The 23,968-nt window shown below is 37.3% G+C and overlaps 2 protein-coding genes across 6 annotated transcripts in view; both read left to right on the top strand.

Moving 5' to 3' along the window:
• The window catches only part of Bbx (bobby sox homolog (Drosophila)), a 255,067-nt gene that overhangs the window by 20,339 nt on the left and 210,760 nt on the right, over window positions 1-23,968 (top strand). The gene's annotated exons all lie outside the window — the stretch shown is intronic.
• Window positions 1-23,968, top strand: part of LOC106148690 — a 47,871-nt gene that overhangs the window by 17,509 nt on the left and 6,394 nt on the right. The window contains exon 3 of the mRNA XM_013515050.1: window positions 16,540-16,634. Coding sequence (XP_013370504.1) covers window positions 16,540-16,634 — 95 coding nt within the window. The remainder of the gene's footprint in view (window positions 1-16,539; window positions 16,635-23,968) is intronic.

Here is a 23,968-nt window from a genome sequence, read left to right on the forward strand (position 1 = left end):
TATCACATATATATATGTGTATCATATATATGTGTGTGTATCATATATATATGTATATCATATATAAATGTGTACCATATATATGTGTATCATATATATATGCACACACACATATATGTATGTATGTATGTTGTGGAGTTTTTTTGTACTTGAAAGTGATAAATGGATCCTTTATCCATCCCAACTACTACCTTGTTTTTAGAAGGTAATTATATTGATTTGCTAAGTAACTTCTTACCCAACCAGTTTCTATTATGTTCTGTTAGCATAACTGCTCTGCTAGTGGATTTATTCTGACTTGAGAGTAATGAGTATTGTAGTAAGCTTCATAATGCTCAAGACAGTTTGAAAGATTAATCAATGCTTATTTCTTTGCTTTAAAAATGTGTATGAGTTATTCAATTAACAATTACCTAAGCAAGTTGTTTTTTATTATAATGAGATAATACTAGAAAATATTTCTCCAGATAGTATGAAATAAAGCTCAAACATTGTTTATGAAGATTTATAGCTTTGAATCTCAGCTACAGGTTAGGATGATGGCATAAATTTTATACTGCATAATTACAGAAAAAATTGGAAAGAACTTATGATGAGTTTAAAAGTGTGCTTAGTAAATTAATGGTATTGGTGACCAGCCACTAAATATCTGTTCAGTAAATGAAATTATTGAACTGCATCTTACTTGTATTGGTGATGCTTGTGCCTTACATGACTTGCCAGTACCTAGTTCAATACCTATGAAGTAAACAGGCATTCGTGGGTGAATGAAGTGGAAGAATTTAGTTGTGTAGGTTCTTTTCAAATCATTTTAAGATCCAATCAGAGCTCTCTTAGATTCTCCCATGAAACCTATCCCAGTTGTTTTTGTTTTATATCTGTCCTACCCTTCAAGAAATGAGCAAAATATGATACTAAATTTGTGTTGACTGCCTATTTGTATACTAGGCACTCTTCTCTGTACTTTTAAAATATCCTATCTTATTAAAGACCCTAACAAATGTTAGGACTAGACATAATCTATCCAACCTCCTCTCCTCTCCCTTCTCTTGATTCTCTTTCTTTTCTGTGCTTTTTTTTTGCGCAAGTTTTGAAGCTGAGGCCTTAAGAGGATGAGCTGCCCACCGGGAATCGCACTGCAGGGGCTGGTGTTCATCTGAATCCAAAGCCACTTTGCTTCCCACTGTCCTCACTTACCTAGCAACTTGTGTGCCTGGGCTCTTTAATTTCTGATTTCTGGGGCAGTTGTTTGTTTTCCTGATTTGCTTGGCTTTTTTCTCAAGATTTATAAAAGTTTTGGACTTGGCCACACTCAGAAATCTAATTAAGTTGGACTTTTAAATATCTAACTGTGAGGCAGTGTGTCTTAGAAGTATAATCATGTGTCAGACAACTCCTATTTGAATGTCATCCATGTCACCTCTTAAAGCACTTTAACTTCTTCATAATCTAGTTCCTTGTCTGTAAACAAGAAAAATAATAGTTGCCTTTTGAAATCATTTTGAAAATTAACAGATACAACTCATAAAAAGCATTCAAATGCTTTGCTTTATATAATGTATAGCGTTATAATACAAATGTATAATATAAATAAATGCATACAGTGGTTAGCATTATAGTATAAATAATATAAATATATATTTGGTTTTTGTAGAAATGACACTTGTATCTTGTTAGATGTGTTCTACGTTTGTATTGATGTCTATTCAGAAGTGTAATATATGATCTTACATTTTTGATTGAAAAAACCTAGGTTCAGAAGACAAGTAGTTTTTTGGGTGGTGATAATAGGTAGTAGTATACCTATAAAGAAAATAGTCAAAATTATTGAAATAATAAAATAATTATAGCATTTATTCACCAATAATTACTGTAATCTAATCTCTAATAATAATAATACTAATAATAATAGTGTGGTTTAAAAAGTTCTATAGGTCTATAGTAATAATAATAAGGTGGTTAAAAAGTTGCCTTTATGAGGTATACTTTCTAGTACAGAAAAACAGATAATACATAAGTAAGCCATGTGGTATGTTGCGTGGTTATATGTCACAGAAAAAATGAGGCTCGGGAGAGAAGGAAAAAGAGTGGAGGTATTTTGTGATTAGATGGGTCCTAGCCTGTATGGGATTGTGTAAGTCCGGGAGGGGTATGTCGAAAGGTGGTAACCATGGTGCTGACCTCAGGAATGTCCTGTCCTCCTCAAGATCTGCATGCCTTTTTCTACTCAGATTTTAGAGATCTTCTGGCTCTTTTGGAGACGTTCATGTTCAGTGTGAAAGGTAGTGCAGAAGTTGTTCCTGCTGGCAGGCTTTGGTAATAACCCACTGATAGGTTTGGAAATGGATGCTTGGTTCTCTGGATTACTTTCTGTATAGATGGTAGAGTTAGGGGTAAATCATGTGCATTTCTTGCAGCTGGCTACTCATTTTTGTTTTCTTTTTTGAAATTCATGATCACAGTGAAGTGAGCTAGTAAGTAGGCCTTTGGACTGAAGAGTGTCTTAAGCAAGTGTGCTGTTCTTAATGGCCTTCTTTTTGAAAAAATTACTGCAGGAGTGGAAGGGTACATTTAAATTTTAAATAATCTACAACGAGCCAGGACAAAGGAGAAGCAGATTAGTGCTGAACTAATATGTTCTTTTCAGAAAGCCTTGTGGAAATAAATGCTCTTCTTTTGTACCTCTCAGTCATTCATTCATTCAAATTAATCTGTTAATTCTTTTTCAGCATATGTTTATTAAGCATCTACTATGTTTTGGCACTGTGAATGTTACAGAGCAGGTAAGCGTAGGGAAGGTATTTCCCTGTGCACACGGAGTATATAAAACAGGAAAGGAGAAGTACAGGAATAACTTTCTTAGGAGACCTTAGTGAGATACAAGGGGAAAAATCTAGCACATGTCTGGCTGTAGTAGATGCTCAACATCTGTGTACATCTATGTTGATTCTTGGGTAAAATAGTCATTTAAGAGATGTAGGATAGTATGATAAAGGAGGTCAGATGTGGAATCCAGTAGATTTGACTTCATTACAGGGGGGGCCTCACAGAGACTTGAAAACAGGCCTTGAAGACTGGGTGTGAGCAAGATGAATTGTTTCAGCTTTGCATGGTTTCCAGGAGGTACTGATAGGCTATGGGTACTTGTTAGGTGAGGCTCAGATCCCGGGGGTCATAATTGCCAGACGGAACAGTGGAGGGTCTAGTCTGTACTGGTGATGTTGCGGCAGGGAGGGGTGGCAGCAGCCTCAGGGGAGGAGACTATCACTGCATCAGAGCTGGAAGTAATTAGGAACTCCTCTCAGGTGGCCACAGGGACTCAAGAAGCGTGTTTTGAGCCAAGTGGTATTTTAGAAGCTGAATGGACAGCATGCTAAAGTACCTCAACTGTAGCTCAGTAGAGTGATTTTGAATGCCTTCTTTTGCTATAGGAACTCTTTTTGAGAAAATGAAAGCATCAGATCAAATCTACTGGAACAACTTTTCTGAGAGTTTAGCACTGTCTAAGTCATTCTCCCAAGGGCCCTTACAAACATTATGAAAGAAAAAAATGTGAAGTAAAGTTGTTATATCAATGTTTAGGTAATTTACTGCAGAGTTCAATTTTTATATACTGTAAATATATTTTTGTAGTGCTTTGGGGCTTTTTGTATATTCTGTTATGCAGCATACCCACAGGCATGCATGCACGTCCCTGCGCGCACGCACACACACCAGAAAAGGAGAGAAGAAATACAGAAGGAACCACAAACTACTTTGATGCTGCCTCTTGGATTAGTGACGAAGCCCAGTGATGACATTTTGTTGATTTTTACATGAAAATTCTTTGTCACCATTAATCTTGTAGTTTCCCAGAAAGTATTTCATTTTTTTTTTCTTTTAAAGAAACATTTAGAATACTCATGTTGTTTAAGCTTTATTTCGTACAATAGATTTTTGAGCATCTACTATATTCCAGGCACTGTGAATGCTACAGAGCAGGTAAGCGTAGGCAAGGTATATCCCTATGCCCGAGGAGTGTATAACACGGGAAGGGAGAGGAAGGACAGGAATAACTTTCTTAGGAGACCCTAGTGAGATGCAAGGGGAAGAATCTACACAAAACATTCTCCTCAAAAACCATCTTAGTTTTTACTTTCACATCTAGTAGAAATGTATAGTACTGTCGGAAGAGACCATATATATAGTGTTCATGACCCTTTCCAGTATCACAAATCTCATTAGTATGATTATGTATAACAGTTTATAATCCTGAAAATTTATGAACCCAAATTCTGCATGCGGCTCTTGTATTCCTGAAGTGAGTAACTTGTGCCAGACATCCTATTTCAACAGACCTCCGTTTTCTCATCTGTGATAGGAGAGGCCGGCCTAGCAGTGATCAGACAAGTCCCGTCAGGAGTAATTTCCTGTAACTGCCCCTTCAGAACACAGGGGGCAGAATCTCCCATGGACATAGACAAATTGTTATGTCAAATTCAAATGATTTGATACTCTTCACAAGTTCCTGAGTTGTGTTTTTTTTTTTTTTTTTTAATGTGGGAGGGTGAAAGACCCCATGTTTACTTTAGTTGTAGAACATTGAGCTTTTCTAAGCAGAGCTCATGGTGCATGGAAGATAGACCAGTAAATAATTGCTGGCCTTGTTTCAGCTGGGAGAGGTTAGTGTGCTAGCGATTACTCTAGGACTTGGTCTGATCTAATGCTCCTGTCTGAGAAAGCAGCTGAAACAACTCTTACTGTACTCAGAAGTAAAGTTTTGAATGGGTGACCCTAAAATCCATTATATTCACTGAATGAACATTTATTGAAATCCTGCCATTTCCTGGAAGGCATATAAAGCCCTGAGAGTATAAAGTAAATTAAAATAGGTACCTCTACCAGCTTCCATTATAATAGGAAAAAAGCACATTAGAGACTTGGTACAGTAACTTTTACTCCAACCTTACAGATGGAAAAATGTGAAATCAAGTGTTAAATCTAAATCATGGTTAAAACTAAAATATTTTTTAAAATGTCCAAGTCAGTAGAAGTACTTGAAAAAATTAAGGTAATAGAACTCATTCCTGTTTTCCTTCCCGCAACTAAAGGTTATCTCTCTTGAGGTAAGATGATGAGTTCTCACCTGGTTTCTTATTTTTTCTGTTCAGGTCTGAAGAACAGGGGCATTTCATCTGGTCTCAACAGCCATGATGAGAGGCAGAGAGATAGGTAATCTCTAAGGATATTGCAGCTCCAGTTACGAGGGATTTATAGCTCCAAGCTGTCTCTAGCCATTTTTGTTGAGTAACAAAGACCTAATTTTACCCATCCTTTAAGTGCTGTCCTTCGTTTTACTTCATAGGGGAAAAAACTTTATTTCAGAAATTTTATTTTGGAGTAACAGGGTGATATCATATTGTTAGGGGTCTGGTAAATTGCTGAATTTGCCGAGTTCAAACTGAATAGTAGTCTGACTACTGATTACTTAGAAAAGTTGGCGTATTTGGTGTTTGGACATCCCATTCTCATTGGATTATGCTGATGAATTTAATCATTTTAAATAATTTTTTTGTATTAATATGTCAAACATTATGTCCCAGACCATGTGATAGATATTTCAAATCCTTTTATTTAAATTTATAGCAAGACTGTGATGGGAAATAATATTCATGTATCTGTTTTCTGTGTTTCAGGATTTCAGTTCTGGTTATTCTGACTCTAGAATCTAAGTCAGTGACCAGTTTGCCACTTTTCGTCCTGTTTGAAGAAATTGTGGCTGACATCTAGGCCTCTGGTTTTTGATGCATAAGCTGAAGGACAGATGGAATAGTTGTCAAGGGTTGTATCTGTGACAGCAGCGTATAGGAAGACAGATGCCTTTTAGAAGTGGAGGTAAGGCCAGGAAAACTATAGCAAGCAAGAGAATCCAAGTCAGCAGTAAAAGGACACTGCGTCATACACTGAAGAGCAGATAGAGAGACGCAGGCAGCCTTAAGGTTTCGCTGTGAATCCCAACTACTGCCTCTCAGCTCTTTCCCTGAACAAAGCGGAATTTTCAGAGTGGCATGCAGGAGTGTGTTGTTTTAAAGTCTTGCAGTTGATTCTGACGTGAACAAATGTCCATAGGAAATCAAATATGCCTGTGGAGAGGGTAAAGTGGATGAAATGGGATTTGGGACCTGAGCCCAGGAGTGCTGGGCTTGTGGGGGGCTCGTCCTGCTCTGAAGGACTGAAGCTAAAGGTCAAGGAATGAAACAGACAAGGGTTGAGGGGCTGTTGATTACTGAGTCAGGTATTAGCCGTTACTAAATTTTAAACCTTTTCCCTGGCTGATGTGGAAAATAAATTCACCTTTTCTTTTCACACTTTCTGTGGTCTGTCTTAAAGGACCTGGTACCCAAAGAAGTTTTGTTCTAAAAATAGACTGGTATCATTTTACTTGTTTTCTAAGCATAGTGTTAATTCTAAGCAAAAGCTTTAGCAAGTTTAACTTACACATATTCTATTAATTCTTTAAATTATTTAGTTTAGATTTTAAATTCTTGAGTGCAGTCAGCCTTCTATATCCTCATGTTCTATATGCATAGATTATAACTGTAGATATAAAGTATTCAGGAAGAAATTGCATCTGTACTGAACATTTAGTCTTTTTTCACTGTTTTTATTCCCTATACAATGTAGTATAATGATTATTTGTATTAAGTATTGCAAGTAATCTGGAGATGGTTCAAAGTACATGAGAGCACTTGTATAGGTTATATGGAAATACTGTACCGTTTTATATAAGAGATTGCAACATTCACGAGTTGTAGTATCTACATGGTTGGGGAGGATGTCTTGAAAGCAGTTCCCTACAGATAGCACAGGATTATTGTACTTATTTTCTGTTTTTTATTTTGAGACAGAACATCTAGCAACTAAATTGCCAACCTAGGCTTGAATTTGGGATCCTCCTGCCTCTGACTTCCATAGTGCTGGTATTACAGAGGTGCATCACCATGCCTGGCCTATTTTCTAAATTTCTAAGTAGGTACACTGTGTTATTTCAGGAAGATGATAGTGGTTTAAGTCTGTTTTGTGATTGTTGTTGTAACTATTGTTGTTAATGTTCCAGGTAAGCAATTGCCCTGAGAGATTATTGGAGAGTGGTTATAACTTATGGCTTGTGAATACCTTAAACTTGCTAATGGTAATTTTTCTATAAAACCTTAAGGGATAAAAAGGAAAATGGATAAATATTTGAGGAAATGGGAATGCTAATTAGCCTGACTTGATCTTTGCATATACACAAATATTATGTATTAATTAAAAAAAGAAGAGAAAAGGGAGATGTGATAGAGCGAATATATGGGAAGGCAGTCAAGTAGTATTGACCCTGAGGAGGCTCTCCTCAGACATTGTTATCCACAGACGGTATTATAATGTCATTTTTGCCTCTCCTATATTGCCTAGAACTCTCAAATACATAAAGAATATTTTTGGCAAGAAATAAATCCATGCCAATGACTGAGGATGACTTTATCTTAACATGCAAATCTGTACTTCTTATTTTTATTTATTTATTTTTTTGGTACTGGTAATCAAACTTAGGACCTGTGCTTGCCAGGCAGGCACTGTGCTGCTGAGCTATTTCTCTGGCCCAAATCTGTGCTTTTTAAAAAATGTACTACCGGGCCCAGTGTTATAGCTCAGTGGCACAGTACCTGCCTGGCAAGCGCAAAGTCCTGAGTTCGATTCCTGGTGCCAAAAAAAAAAAAGAGAACTCACCATCCTTGTTTCTTTGTGGAGTGTTTCTACCAGACCAAAGCCTCCTATCTGAAGATGAGTGGCTTGGTTTCGTATCTCCTGTATTACCATCTTCGCTTGCATGTAGTCTAAGGGTTTTGAGTGGAAAGGCTAGGAGCAGGGTGACTTGTCCAAACAGTATGATACAGTTTGTCCCTTGGCTTAAGGGTTTAGCTATGTCAAGTGTAGAAAGAAATTGATTGATTTCCAAGGGCAGTTTAACAAAGGGAAAATAATATACAGATTGCATAGTAATTCACCCAACTTGGCTTCTTCATTAAAGAACCAAAAAAGCTTGGAGGGTGCTTTGTTAACTTTGTAAAGAAGGCATTGATTTCCATGGTCACATCCCTGTTATGGTCATAAAAGTACAGTAGAAAATACTAATCAAGCAGAAACTGCACCAAGACTATCCCATTCATGTTTGCAAAGGTGATGTTTTGGAAAAAACAGTATTTCTTGGCTAGAAAGATGTGGGGTAGGGAAATCCCAAGGAAAGGCATCTGTAATGCTGCTTGTGTGAAGAGCTGCTCATGAAGGAGGTACTCTTTTGATGGTGTAAATCATTTCTGGTTTCATCCTCTGAAATCATGGGTAGAGCAACAAAAGATTATTCACTCAAATTCCTATGAATTTGAACAAGTAGTAGTTTCTTAGGGTCTTAAAAGTTTCTGAACAAGTATTTCTCCGCCTTGCATGATTGACTGTCTTAAACGTCAGGGCAGAGATATTATAAGCTGTTGTAACCAGAGAAAATAATAGAAAAAACACATAGTTCTACAAAAAAAAATGTAAGTGAGTTTGTTTATGATAGAAAAATAATGCGACATTATTGCAAATAGGAGGTGTTAGAATATATCCCTAGTCCTATGAGGTCAAGTCACTGTCTTTTCACAACAAGCCCTTGTCTCCTGTGTCAGATCAAGTGCCGGCCTAAGTGTCTCAGGGGCCTCTTAGCTTTGTAGTTCACAGGCTCTGATATTATATCACTCTTTGCTGCTATCCTCCAAGTTCTTGCAAGACACAGGACTTTGCTTTCCACTGTAGAAAAACTATTGGTTAATAAATACACTGCCTGTCCAACTGTGTGATTCAATCAATACTTGCTTCTTAGTATATAGAAATTGTCCATATTAGTTTGATAATTTCATTGTGTATATGTGCGTATTTTATTTTTTAATTAGATGCTACTTAGCTGCTGACCTTGAGCCAGAACCACTTCACTGAGCAAACTTTCAGAGACCTTTTCCCTGCAAGGTTGCACCAAAATGCTAGGTGGAGTTCACCTTTATATGTGTCTGGTAACTTTTGCAGTTTTTTTCTTTAATTAACAGAACCAGTGAGGCTGTCCCAGTAGGGCTAGTGTGGTTGTGGTGGTTTTCTGTTACTTTTTTTTTTAAAAGATGGCTTTAGGAAAGGTATGTTAAGGCATAGGCTGTCTGACGTGGTAATACGACGAGGTCACTCTTTTAAGTAAGTTTCCAAAGAAGGCTCACTTTACGTAAAATAACCAACAGAGATGTTGGAATAACTTTCAGGAACCAGTATCTTTGGATAGATTCTGGAACTGTCAGTTAAATAAACCTGGAAGGGATCACCAGAGGGATTTTTTGAGTTTCTTAGTGTTGAACGTCTCAAAATTTTCTACTAAAGTACCTGGATGGCAGAGGGACGTAAACTCATAATCTTATGAACTTGGGGTGATACCCCATATTTTGCTAGCAGAAGCTCAGACTTGTTGAAGTTTCTACAATATTTTACCTTAAAAGTCCATTTAATCCTATTCCATAATATATACTTCATTTTTCTTCATGTTAAGGTATAATTGGCATATGGTAAAGTACAGATAGTAAATGTACAATTATACTGTATGTGTTTGAACCTACCAGTAATGCTTGAAATTCTTTTCCCTCAAGAAAATTTGTGTCCTAGGAATATTTACCTTTTTCATTTCGTGGCTTTTGCTGGCTGTGCCATTCCTTGGGGATGGCAGTGGGCAATGGCATTGCCGTTCCATCTTGAGAAATGTGGGCTTCGGCAACAAGATAACTGTGCAAAATGACTAGACATCTTACTGGCGTTTCTTTAGCCAGGATCAGCAGTGGCAGGAATTCACTGATGCCCGTTGTTCACTGCAACACCAAAGAATTCCAGCTCCAGTGGTGCGTCCCTGTTTCTTTCATTGCAAATAGTTCACCAAGTCAAGAAATAGATGTGTAAGCAGGAAGATTCATTCACATTCTTGATGCATTGTTTTTGCTGGTCATCTCTTTTCTAGTACAGAGTTATTTACATAAGTGGGTTCTACTGTTTACTTCTTCTAAAGCCCTTTCCAAGATAAATGTGACACTTTCTAGTATTCACTCTGTAGGAGCCTCCTTAACAATCCATTCCCAGCTTTCACTCCATTTCTTAACTTCTTTCTCTCCCATTGATTGAAGCAACTGTGTTTGAATACTGATACTTCTCTTTGCCAGAAATTTTCAGGAAGCAAATATTAAGATCCATTCAGTGCAGGCCCAAGTGTTAGTTATTATATATGCGTAATAACGTGCACTCAATGGATTGATGTCAGTGGTCAGTATTGGGATTAGGTAGTAAAGAATATACAAAGTTGATTAAGGGACAGACCCAGTGATCAAGGAATGTGGGTAATATTGAAGAAACTGTTTATAATAACTTACATTTATTAAGAGCTTTTTCTCTGTCAAGTATTGTTCTAAGCTTATTATAGATATTATCTGATTTTTCTATCTACAGTAATCATTTGAATTCTCTTTTTTTACATTAAGAAACTATGTGTCAGGTGAGGTTTCCTAGAAGCAGAGCCTGAGATGCAGATTCTCGTGCAAGACAGGGCTCTCAGGAGCTAGGCTGGGAGGGTGGACGGCAGTGGCCTTGAAGATCATCTGTTACAGTCACACGTCCTCAGGGGTCACTTCAGCACCCACAGTCTGAAACCCGGGGTGGGGATGGGGCTGGGTTGCAGCCTATGATGTAGTAAGTCTGGCAGGGGATTGTGGTTGATGCTAAAATCTGAGAGCCTCTGGATTGCAAGAAGACGTGAGGCAAAGATGTGGCCTCAGCAAGGTCTGTCAGGGATCTTTGGGCGTGAACGTCACTACATGTTGAAGAAGAGAACCATCTTGACACTCTATCAGACATTGGCTGTGGGAAGCTTTCTTGAGAGAGACGTATGACCTCCCAGGTTCTCTGGGCAAAGTGTTCCTTATGCAGCTGTTAGTGTCCAGCGTTGACAGCAGCTGGCAGGGGTATGTTGACTGGATAAATGGGGTCTGGGTGGGGCGTCCCAGTGTCAGTACGCCGAGGACCAAGGAATTTAAGGAGCTGGTTCGAAGTCCTCAGGCCAAGAGTGGAGTTTGAATTCAGGCAGCCTGGAATCACCTTCCTAATCATTAGCTGAACTGTCCTGTTGTCCAAAAAAATCACAGCAATAACTAAAGGGTCACCAATAAAACAGTATTCAGAAGAGGGATTTGCTTCTGACTAGGACAAAACAGAGGTTATGAAAGTGGTGTTATTTGATTTTCCTTGAAGGGTAGGATAAGATCTGGCTGGGAAGACTATCCCAAAAAGTGACGTGGATTTGTGTGGATTTGTGTGTAAGAAAGTTGGTCATTCTGTTTGCCTTTGCATTGGTTTATCAACAACTTTCTTGGGAGCTGTTTAGCATTGCTTTGAGGCCAACTCCTGGATGTGTGAAGTGAAACTTTTTAATCTAGAGGTGACATAGAACTATAGTTGAGAAAAGAATTAATGTAACAACAGATGTGTAGGATGAAATTTAGGAAGAGAAGGTAGGGATAAGCAGAAGAGAGACAAGTCTGGAAGCAGTCGATACATAGGAAAAACTAGGACCAGAGGAAACAGAGAAAAAAGACATCATAGAAGAAGCAATACAGGAGTTGGGGGCCCAAATCAACAGAAGCCATTGAAGATTTTGGCTGCCTGAGGGGAGAACGGACCTTTACACGTGGTGGGAACTTCTGAGACAGAGAGTTGGAGAAAGGGCAGAGGTACTGCATTTCAGGTTCAGGAGTGGGATTTGGCCAGGAGTTTGTCATGTCAAGGAGCTGGAAATGCTAAACTCAGCTGTGGTGGATTGACAACTGTGTCAGCTTGTAACCCCCAGCTGAGCTCAGCCAGCGTGGTGCTGGGTATGCGAGCCCACCTGCAGATGGTCGCCAGCAGCACAAGAGGCGGACATGGAGAAGAAGCTGATACTGTTGGGAGCTGAGAGAAGCAGTTGGGTGGTGGTAGAAGCTGTAATGAGCTGTTGGTTCTCTCGGAGGAGCTTGTCATGCTGGCTTTCCTAGTGAACTCGGCTGTTCTCATCATCCAAGGAGCTTGGGACCTTGTTGTCGGTGAGAATGGCTTTGGTTCACTTTGGGAGAGCTCTAGTCCTCACTTGGAGCTTCCTGGCTCCAGAGGGGAAGATGGTGCACTGCTCAGTCTCCTGGAGAAGTTTGCTGCATTGGCTTTCCTGACAGGAACTCAGTTTTCCTCATCATCGGAGGAGCTCAGGACCTCACTGTTGCTGAGGATGACTGGTACTTTTTGGGGGAGCTCTGGTTCTTACTTTGAGTGTCATTTCCTGGCTCCAGTGTAGATCTCTCAGCCTGCTAGCACAGAGCCTTCATCCTGCCGGCACAGACTTTGTAGATTCCATCACTGACCTTTGGGCCTTCCCAGTGCAGTCTGTAAAACAGGCCTGCATGAGACATTGTTATGGGTTCTAGGTCTTCAGCTGAAGTCATGCAGGATGTTCGGGATCCAGGCCCTCGGCTGGATTCTTTGTGGTCTTTAGTATGTGGACAGATTTCCTGCACTGTCTTGTATATGATTCTTTGGGTGACTGTTACAAATAATCTTATAAAATATGTGTCCTGTATTATTGTTTCTCCTTGCAATAACCCCAGACTACGGCAGTAAGGGTTGGATGTGTAGATTTAGAAGAGTACATTGAAGCCAGGTATACTTGGAATACCTGTGCATACCTGTGGTCCCAGCACTCTGGGAAGCTGAGGGAGGAGGATCGATAGTTGGAGCTCAACCAGGGCAATTTAGTGACTAAGGGATCCTGTCATAACGTGCAGAGAGAGAGAGAGAGATTGGAAGAGAGAGAGATTGGAAGCCACCGGGGCTGTTGACAGAGTTGCCAAGGATGAGATAACGTGTCAGTGTCAGGACTCAAATTCTTGATCTCTTAACTTTTTGTTCAGTTTTTTCCTCCTTGCCTCACACTGCCGCCACATGGACGCTTAGTCACATTTTGTGTGTACACTGATGAAAGCTAACCCCCTTACTGCTCTAACTCAGTGTGTGGACAGTAATGGGGAACATGATAAAATTTAAAATCCTCTCAGACAAGTGAAAGCAAATATGTATCTTTTCAGCTTTTCCTAGGTGGTATGTTGACCTTTTATCTCCTATCTTTTTTCTTGCCAAAAGACACAATTAAGTGATTTGGCCTTAAAAGTCTTTCTTTATTTTGCTATGCTCAGGCTTAGATTTATAAATAAAAGAAATGGCAAAAATGTCAACATACGCACTAAGTAAAGTCAAGAAAGAAAGGAAGGGAGAGTAAGATTTCTGACCAGCAGTGACATTCAAATAATAGTTATATTTCCAGTTGTTTCAGTTTAGATATGTTACTTGAGGAAAGATCTTGTAAATATTCTGAGTAATGGGGCTACTGAATCCAGTTATCTGTGATGTCCAAAAGTATTTCTTAAGGTGACTATTTATTGTTTGAGGAAGGATTTCATAGGCCAAATGTTTCTGGCATTTATACTTCGCCAAGGAAGAAATGGGAACTTTTGTGTCCTGTATATGCTGGAACAAACAGGTAGATGTTTTGTTCTTTAAAAGATAACAAAGCTTTGTAAATAAGGAGAGGAAGAGGGGTTGAAGGGAGGGGAGGGGAACGGGGAAAGAAAGAGCAATCAAGATGTATCATGTACAGGTACATACTCCCCAGGATGAATGTGGTCGTTATGTATATCTAAATTGTACCAATAAACTTAATTTTAAAAAAGAGAAATTGGGGAAGGTGGATTTTGAGTGTTGGGTAAAACTGGGAGGTTGGTTCTCTGAGCACTAAGGAAGTAAAAAATGCAGCAAACTCCTTGAAAGGGGACACTGTTATGGTTTATATCTAATGTCCCTTGTGGTCCTCATGCGCTCAGAGGTGGGGTGTGTGGAAGGTGATTGGAAAATTGAAAACACGGTGCTCATTGCTGGGGGTGTGGCCTCAAGGATGTGTCTTTCTCCCTGGTTCTTCCTTTTTCACTGCTTCCTGGCCACTGTGAGGTGAGCAGGTCTTCTTCCACCATATCATCCTGCCTGGAGCCAGCCTACCATGCCAGGACTGAGGTTACTGAAACATCAGCTAAAGGACACCTCTCCTTCTTTAGGTTCCTCCTTTCGGTCAGGTATTGTGTCCCAGCAACTAGGAAGGTGACTAAGACAAAGACCAAATCAGAAGCTGGGAGATACTGGATCGTACTGCTAATAGATTATTGTCATTTTGGTTTGGATAATCTTTTGTTGTTGGAGGCGCCATTTGCATTGTAGAACATTTAGCAGCTTCCTTGGCCTCTAACCATGAGATACTAGTGTCAAGACAATAAAAAATGTCTCCAGAATATTGATAAATGTCTCCTCGGGGACAAAATCAATTCCAGTTGAGAGCCACTGTGGTAACTAAGAACCTAGTACTGTATTCAAGCAAGAACATGAAAATCAGTCTACATAGTCTCTGTCTTGGATGTTGTAAGATGTACAGTTAATGAATTTTTTTGCCACTTAAGGGATCAGTTCATTGAACACTGTACTTGGGACAAATTGCATTCTAAATCAGAGTACAAATTGATACAATCATGGGAGCAGTTCACCAATGTAAATCAAAAAGCTGAAAAATATAACAATTCTACATGTAGCAATTATCTACACTAGAGAAACATCTGCCGAAGGACATATGTGCATGGATATTCATAACAGAAGTATTTTGTGATGGGAAACTGGAAATAACATCAGTGACCACCAGTTGGGAAACAAGGTAAATGAAGGTGTATTCACATGATAGCATAAATGTGCAGCAGTGAAAATGAATAAATTAGTACGGATCAGTCTCAAGAAGAGTGGTGATGGACAATAAGGAAATTGAGGAATAACTTTTTCTTACTTCTTCTGTACATGTTTTAGAAAACATCCCATGTAGTGCTACACATGTATAATGTTTACTCAGATTTATGACAGTGTCTGCTTTGTAGGAGGAAGGAATACAGGTGAGTGGAACCAAGGAGGAAACAGTATTAGAGGACCTCAGTTTATTTAATTAATTAGTTTAAAGTCATCAAGTGTATTGCTATAAATGTTAGTTCAGTTTCTGATAGGTACAAGCATGCTGGTTATTCTTCAAGTTGATTTTTTGTACTTTTATTTATCCTTTTTACATAAGATGAGGGAAACATTTTAACATTTGATAGTGTAAGTTGATGTTTTTGATTGCATTGTGAGATATATTGAATTGTACCTTTTCCTGAAATACCTTTCAGCCATGTATTTAATTTCCAGTCATATGTTTGAAGAAAATGACTGTGCTCTGTGCTATTTCCTATTCACATTTCCATGTACTACACCATGGTTTCATGATTCATCTTGCACAAATGTGTAGATCTGGATTCTCACACATTGAAATAAATGCAGCTGTGTTTATTTCAATGCGATTACATTCAAATAAACACACATGCGATCCTTTATGACCGTGAACCCGTAAAACACTTGTTGATTTGGTTCTGAAATTGTATGTTCAAATAAACACACTTGTTTTAAGGGCAGTTTTGCTTTGCTCAAATGTTCATGCCTTGAACATGTGTTTTACAGAGGGCAGATGTGGATTGTCTTAAAAGAATAATAGTTCTTTAGAGTCTGAGTCATTGCTTTAGACAAATGCAAGATTCTTTAATGGGCTGTTTTTTAACATGTTGTAGGTGACCTATGCATACAAATAACCTTTTATGTAAAACAGTATATTATTTGTTTATTTTTGGAATGTTAACTGGCTGAAACAGAATGTTTAACAAGTTAAACGATATGTAAAATGTATTTGTGAATATATTTTAAAGAAATCATAATGATAAAATAAACAAAGAAGCTTTTCCAATTTTGGAAAGTCCTTCTTAATCAGACTTATCAATGTATGTTTTTATACTTCAGATTTTAGAATGAAAACAGAGAAATGTTTCCTCTCAGGAAGGGCACTGTTCACAGTTATATTTGTACAGAAATGAAATGTGTAATCTGAAAAGAAACGTGCTAACATGCTTCGGCTTTCTGTAGGATATTTTAATAAAATAGAATATATCTTTCAAAGTACCCATTTTGAGATTATCCTGCCTTACCAAGTGAACTGGAGACTGTAGCAGTCAGCGGTATTTTTTTTCCCTCCAAAAATATGGGGGAAATTTATATGTGTTATGTTATGAAAATGTTTAGGAAGTAGGCAAGCTGACGCTGCTTGTGACCTGCAAGCCTGAGAGTTACTTTTTTGTCCACTTAAGGTTCTTTGATTCAAAAGTGTTGTTAGGCCCGGAGCCTTAGGCTGTGTAGCTTCTGCCCCCTCTTCTGTGGGAGGAGCTCAGGGCCAGGGTTTCTGTGTGTGGGAAGGGAGGAGGGGGGAAGTTTGTTAATGAAGGAGCATTTTCAGTTTCCTTTACCCAGTTAGGGCCTGAGTGTCTGTGGTCTCAGGGGCCCTTTCCTGCGCCGCTTCTCGAGACCCATGGGATCCGTCCCCCATCTCCGGGGAGCCCAGTGTGGCTTCCTCTCACAGGAGCAGACAGAAGGTAACGTTAGTAAACTGAGTGTTTTCAGCTGGGTGTGGTGGCTCCTTCCTGTAATCCCAGCCCTGGGAGGCACAGGCAAGAGGACTGTGAGTTCAAGGCCAGCCTGGGCTGCATAGGAAGACTCTCTCAGAGCACCAAAAACATTTTTAAAAATTTAATTTTCCTACTTCATCAGTAACCCATGAGCACATTTTTTCTTTGTCAGACACCAATGCATTTCAGAATAAAAATAATACCATTTATTTTCCCTAACATTAACTAATTTCTGAATTTTTAAAAATTTAAAATAAAAAGTACTTTAATTATTTGCTTATTCATGTGTTTATAGACGGCCTGTCCCTCTTGAAAAAAGTTTCATTAAAAAGGCCCTTTGTTTTGGTCATTCTTTATGTCCAGTGCTTTTCCAATTTTGGAAAATTGGAAATTTGGAAAATGCCAACAGGGGTTAGCATATATTACAAGTCAATAAATGTTTGTGAATGAGTGCTGGATGAATAAAAGAATAACGTTTTAATTTTCATTTCCAATTTAATGTTTTGCCACCCATCACAGCTCGAGGCTAGCTGCTTTGTCAGTTAAATCAATCCCCCGCCCCGTGCTGGGACTCGAACTTAGGACCTTGTGCTTGCCTGACAGGCACTTGTGCTGCTGACCCATATCCCCACTCCTATCTTTTTACTCCCCCCAGTCCTATCTTCTAAGACCCTTTCAGTGTGTTTACTTCTATATGTTGCCACAGAAAAAAACAGAGCATACATAATGTTTCCTACGCATTTCTAAAACTTGGTAGTGTCAGACTTTTTAAGTTTTTCTCATCTGATGTGTATAAAATCATATCTTGCTTTGAGTTTTACGTGCTGGTTAATGAGATTGAGCACTCTCTGTTTATTGGCTGAAGTTTTCCCCTGAGATTACCTGCTTAAATCTCTTACCTGATTTACTGTTGACCTTTCCTCTCCGAACTACCTTTTCTTGGTACTGTTTTTGACTGAGGTTTTCGTATAAATCTGTACATTATTTCCCCATATATGTGTGCGTGCATGTAAACATGGCAAATATGTCTCGTTTTATGTTCCTTTTAGATTCTTTCAAGTATCATTTCTCATGCGGACGTAAGTTTGCATGTAGTCGACAATATCAGTCTTTTCCTCTGTGTAGTTGTTGGGTTTTTTCCTGAACTTTAAGAAGGTCTTTCCTACCCCTTTGTCACAGATTTTGAACCTCATGTTTAAGCTCTTTAAAAAAAAATCTATCTGCAGCTACTGTTAGTGTCGGGAAGTAGATGAATGTTCTTACCTCTTCCACCCAGCATACGCAGGGGGTCGCCAGTTGTTCCAGCCCGTTGTGGGGAGCAGTGTCTATGCCTTCTCTAATTTGAAAGGTGTATATCACATACAGATTTTGTTGAGTCAATTTTTAAACTTCTCGGAGGTGTTCTGTCAATCTGCTTTTCTCTTTCTGTGGAAATAGGAGATTGGCGGACCACTTTGTAAATACCTTTTGCTATCTTATAGTACAAATTCCATTCTTACTTCTTTTCAAAATTATTTGGTTACTGAATATTCTTCCAAATGAATGTGGATTCTCCTTTTGCTTTTTATTGGGATTGCATGCAATTAATATATTAATTTTGGGAACGTTGTAGTCTTAAAATACTGTCTTTGCATCTAGACACACTCATTCCCTTTATTCAGACTTTTTCTACCATCCCTCAGGAAATGTTAGGAGGTTTTTTTTTTCCTCCTGCAAGTATTACACACTTTTTCTTGATTTTATTCCACAGTATAATACTGTATGGTTTTTTTGTTAAAATGAATGGGAATTATTTTCAGTCGTTGTGTGTTCATTTATTATTGCAGTGTGTAAAAACTACTTGAGTTTTTAAAAAAAGTATTGATCATAATTTGTATGCCTGAAGCTGAATGTAGTGGCGCATGCCTGTAATCTCAGCACTTGGGAGGCTGAGGCAGGAAGTGCTCAGTGAATTCAAGGTTAGTCTGGGCTACATACCTAGGGAGAGCCTGTCTCAAAAAAAAAAAAAAAATTAGGAATTTTGTATCAACATTTAGTTATGATTGGACAATAATTTTTCCTTACTTTCTTGTTCTAACACAGGGTTGAGTGAACCACAGATTAAAGATTCCTATAATCTCTCTGTGCTATGGAACAGTTTGCTTAAAATGAAAATTAAATTGAATATTCTAAATATTTGTTAGAAGGTCTACAAAACTGCCTCTGGACTTTTGCCTTCTTTTGAGGGTGTAGATCTTTAGTAACTGCTTTATTGTCCCCTAAGGTTGCCATTAAAATTCTACTGAAAGGAAGCAGTGCATCAAATGATATCTTAGAGAACTATTTAAAGCAAACTGTTTAAGCAAACTGTTAATGTAGGTTTTAAGGTCTTTGGTATAAAATTGTTCTTAGTGTTTTCTAATTTCTACTCTTATGTGTCTCTAGTTTTGTTTCTTGTGTATTTATTAAGTTCTTTTACCTCAGTACTGTCCTGTTCCTTTTTTTCTTGTTTTTCCTAGCACTGGGTTTTAAACAAGTCATTGATTTTTAAACTTTTTGAATAGTTCTCTAAGATACCATTTGATGCACTATTTCCTTTCAGTGGAATTTTAATGGCATCTCACAAAGTTTCTTAGATAGTCTATTATCATTCACTTTGAAATATTTAAAAATTTACACTTTGATTTTCTATTTAACCCATATGGTGTTTTGAAGTACGGTTGAAAATTCCCAGGTAAATATACATTGGCTATCATTTTATCATAGATTCTTCATGCTACTGTGTTTAGGTTAGTGACTGTGGGCTGCAGGATACCAGTCCTTAGGAGTTTGATAGCATTTTCCTTGCTGTGTGTTATGTGACCTGTCTCTATATATTACATGTCTTTGAGAAGAGTGCAGTTTCTTTTTATGTGGTGTCCCAAGTGCTTTATACTTATATCTTTAAGGTTAACATTATGTCTGTTACTTTAATTTGAATGTGTTAGTCCTGTTCTTCATAAAATTAGCTTTTCTTTTAACTATTACTTTTGAGAAAGGTATTTTAGAATCTCCCAATCTGGTTATGATTTATCAAGCTATGTATTTCTCTTTGTATATATTTCAAAACCGTATTGGCAAATCGATCAGCGACTATTCTTCACTGATGGACACTTACTCTTTTTAGCAGTGTAAATATTTCCTTATATCTTCTTACGATGTTCTCCTTCATTACTGTTTTCTCTGTTGTCAGTGTTTCTATACCTACTTTCTCTTTCCATTTGCCTGCTGTATAGTTTCACATCCTTGAGTTTTAAACTTTTGCATGTCATTTTGTTTTATCTGTCTTTTAAAATAAAATTCAGTACTGGGGGTTCAGTCAAAGGCCTTATGCATGCTAGACAGGTGCTCTACCACTGGGTGATATCCTCAGCGCTCCCTTTAATTCCTAATTTTTTCCCTTCATTTTGAGACTTATTGTTCCCAAGTTGCCTATGCATATATGTGCTGTGCCCTGGAATTTGATATCCTCCTGCCTCAGCCTCTGGAATAGCTGGGCTTACAAATGTGTGCCAGCATGCCTGGGTTATGTTTTATTTTTTATGGATATAGATATGATGAGGTTTTAATTTTTATCTCTTAAATTAACTGGAGCATGGCTCTGAATAGGTATATTTATATTTATTGTGACTTTAATGTAGTAATTCTTTTATTTTTATGTTCACTTTCAGACTTAGGAATAACGAGGTTTTGTTTTTTACCTTTTAGTTTTGCTGTATATGCTGTTGGTTTAAATAGCGTGCATTTCTTTTCTATTTTATGGTTACCTCTATATTTTAATAAAAGTATTTAAACATGTTTTCCTAACAACGTCTGGAGATAGAGGTGTCTGTAGCTTCTCTGTAAACAGGAGAGGTACTGGAACATGTTCTTAATTTCCTCCATTCTGTAGGTTGGTAAGGACAGCAAATTTACCCTGTATTGTTAAAAGAGGAAGTTTGACATCTTTTTTACCTTGAGAATTTTGAAGATTGTGTTTATCTTTGTTCCTCAGAATTTTCCTTTGATATGTCTTAAATGATTCTGTTTTCAGTTTATTCCAGTTGGCACTCTGGCTTTTTAAAAATGTGAATCATATTCTTCAGTTACATCAAATTCTCAACTATGCTGTTTTTGAATATTGCTTTTCCTCCAGTTTTCATTCTCACCTCTTGGAATTTCTGCCGGGTGAATGGAAGATGGATTTGTCCTATGTTTATCAATGTAACCCCTCCTACCTTTTATTTCTTTAACTTTTCCCATTCTACCGTTTATTTCTTTTTTGCTTTCTTTTGGATTCTGGAGACCTTGGCCAGTTTTCACTCACTAATTCATTCTTCAGGGGTATTCTTTTTTGTTTTTTTTTTTTCTGGTACCGGGAATCGAACTCACAACCTCGCTCTTGCCAGGCAGGCGCTGTGCCGCTGAGCTAAATCCTCAGCCCCTTTCAGGGGTATTCTTTCACTAGCATAGTACCATTCTATTCAGTCTTTCAGTTTAATGTTTCCATTTTCAAACTTTCTAGAGTCTGATTTTGATGGCATAGGTTCTTGTTATATCCACCAGAGGATATGCAGCGTATGTAAAATGTCTGTCTGATGTAAGCTTTTAGACTCTGACAGTCGCACAGAGCTGTGTTCAGATCTTGCTTCATGTCTGCTCACCTGTATTACAGCTGGTTACTTGATGCCTGTGTTTGAGCTTCAGTTTTCTAGCAAAATTTTGGTAAAAGGACCACTCTGCTACACTGTTTTAAGGATGAAATTCCATAATCATGATAATACTTTTCAGATACTATGTCCGTAAACTGGACTGTTACTTTACTCACATATGTTATATGGTTTAACTCGGATAGTCCGTGACTACAGTCCTAAGAATATGTCCTTGACAGTTCCTTGGTATCTTATTCCTTTCAAAGCAGCTAGTTACTGGAACTGATTGTGAAAGAAAACCTTCAGTCACTGGACTTACTGTTTTCTCAAATTTAACCAAGTTAATGGTGTTTTCAAAAAAGGTGTTTTTGGGTTACCTTTGTATTTCTCATTTAGAATAATTTCTCTTTTATCCATTTTTTTTTCCTGTTTGTGCGTGTCATGACCTTTAATCTACTTGTTGGAATTCTTTAGATGAACTGCATGCCATAGGTTTTGTTTGCCGCTGACCACGGTATTTACCTTTTCTGAAAAGATAGTGTGCTTATTTTATGAATGAATCATTTAACAACATAATATGAAAGAGTAAGTAGAAGTTATGGGAAATTATACCATGTTAAACCAAGAGACTCAAAACCTTACCCAGAAAGTACATTGCCTTCTTTAAGGTACTTTGGATGGTTTGGAGGTTGCTGAACGGAGCTATTGCGTGCCTGTAACCACATCTGACACCGTCTCCTGAGCTTATCCAAACTGCAGTGTCCAGATGATCCGGTCTTTAGTTCTGAGAGACTCGCAGTGAATTTGCTTTTTCTGGTTCATATCTTGTTTCAGATAGTTGGTGCCTATTAAAGGGTTATTATTCCAGGATTGTCCTCCTTTAGATAAATAAGAAAAATCTCAAGTGGGTGGGGAGTTCTCATATATTAAAGTAATTGTATGTTAGCCTTTATATCTAGTGCTTCATAATTACAAGTATACTCTCAACATATTGCTTCCCTTCTTTTCAACCTTCTGATCATTAGTATGTTTACGGATTCTTTTAGAAAAAGGTTAAAATTAACATCAGTATAGTATAATCATTTCAGTGTTTAATATCCAGATGTGTAAACAGACTGATGTAAAACATAGTATTTAAATTATCAACTATTCAAATAAAAATTGTATCTATTGAAGTATGACTGAGAGAGCTAATCTTTTTTCCTTAAATATGCTGATTTCCCTGTGTTGTCACATTAAAATGCTTATTTTAAAGACTGTAAAAGAACTAAAAAAATTCCATTAAGCAATGTCAAGCAAGTCACTCTATTTGTTAATTTTGTCATTAGAAGAAATGTATGCCTTTGGTACCAGTTCATTTATTTTCTGGACTATATAAAAATGTAAAGTGAATTTACAATTAGTATATTTTTAATGTTATATCAACTTGATAGTAAACAGATTAATCAAGTGAAAATGATTGTAAGTTTGACATCCTTAAGAGAATAAGACTGTATTCAGAATAATTAACCTACATTAATGCAACTATTTCTGAGTTTTTCAAAATTATGATCCTTTAACATGTACATTGATTAAATGTAACATCAAAAAAAATTAAGTTTATATATTTATTTTATTTTATTTTGTTTTTTTTCTGGTACCGGGAATCGAACTCATGATCTTGCGCTTGCCAGGCAGGCACTGTGCCGCTGATCTAAATCCCAGCCCCTATTTAATGGAGATTAAGATATATTTTTGAAGATTTAGTCAAATCATTTGATATCTCTTAGTACTGCATATACTCAAGAATTCCTTTAGGTATGAAAATAAATTATGTAACTACGACATAGCCTTTAAAAATGTAACTAAATAAAGAGTTACACAGTCATAGTAATAAGCACAGTCATAGTTTTGTTAAATATTTTCCATAGATTTTTGTAAGAAATACATAGTTTTGGTCGTTCTTAGCCAGTCCTAATTTAAAGTCTTTCTCATTGTCTTTATAAGTACACTTACATTTACATTTTTCAGACTATATCTCCATTTTTGTTTTGAAAAATATAGGTAATCAAAAATCTTAGTAGCCCATGTATTGAATGCTCACTATAAAGCTTGGGTTAACACTATGTAGTTAAGAATCTTTTGAGGATTATATCACTTATTTTTATGAAAAATTATTTACAAGAATTACAAGCATCCTTATTTTTTGAATAAGGAAATTGAGACCTAAGATAGTAAGTAACTAATTAGGATCACACACCTAATAAACGACTCCAGATTTAAAGCTAGCATCCTCTTCCTCCAAGATTAATATTGTGTTGACTTATATTTGATTACTGGTCCTTTCACTTCTTTCTGTAATGGAGCAGCTTTAGATTAATCTTTCAAGAAATATAATTTGAAGGAATATATATCTTTAATGCTTAGCTATTCAGATGATTCTTTGAAAATTGTGAAGGAGAAGGATCATGTATATATTTTGATATATAAAACACAACATCTAGGTCTGTGTTATGTATAATAATAAATGCTGATTATTCGCTGAAGTGAAATACAGGAAATTCTTTATTAGGAGCTTTATAAATTGAAAAATTGTCCAGCAGTATCTAAATCCAGCTTTTAAATCACCATTATTAGCGTGATTTGAATATGAAGCAGAGCTGAAGAATATCG

This window comes from Chinchilla lanigera, unplaced genomic scaffold (assembly GCF_000276665.1).
Source record: "Chinchilla lanigera isolate Chin_1 unplaced genomic scaffold, ChiLan1.0 scaffold00026, whole genome shotgun sequence".
In the NCBI taxonomy this organism is placed as follows: Eukaryota; Metazoa; Chordata; class Mammalia; order Rodentia; family Chinchillidae; genus Chinchilla; species Chinchilla lanigera.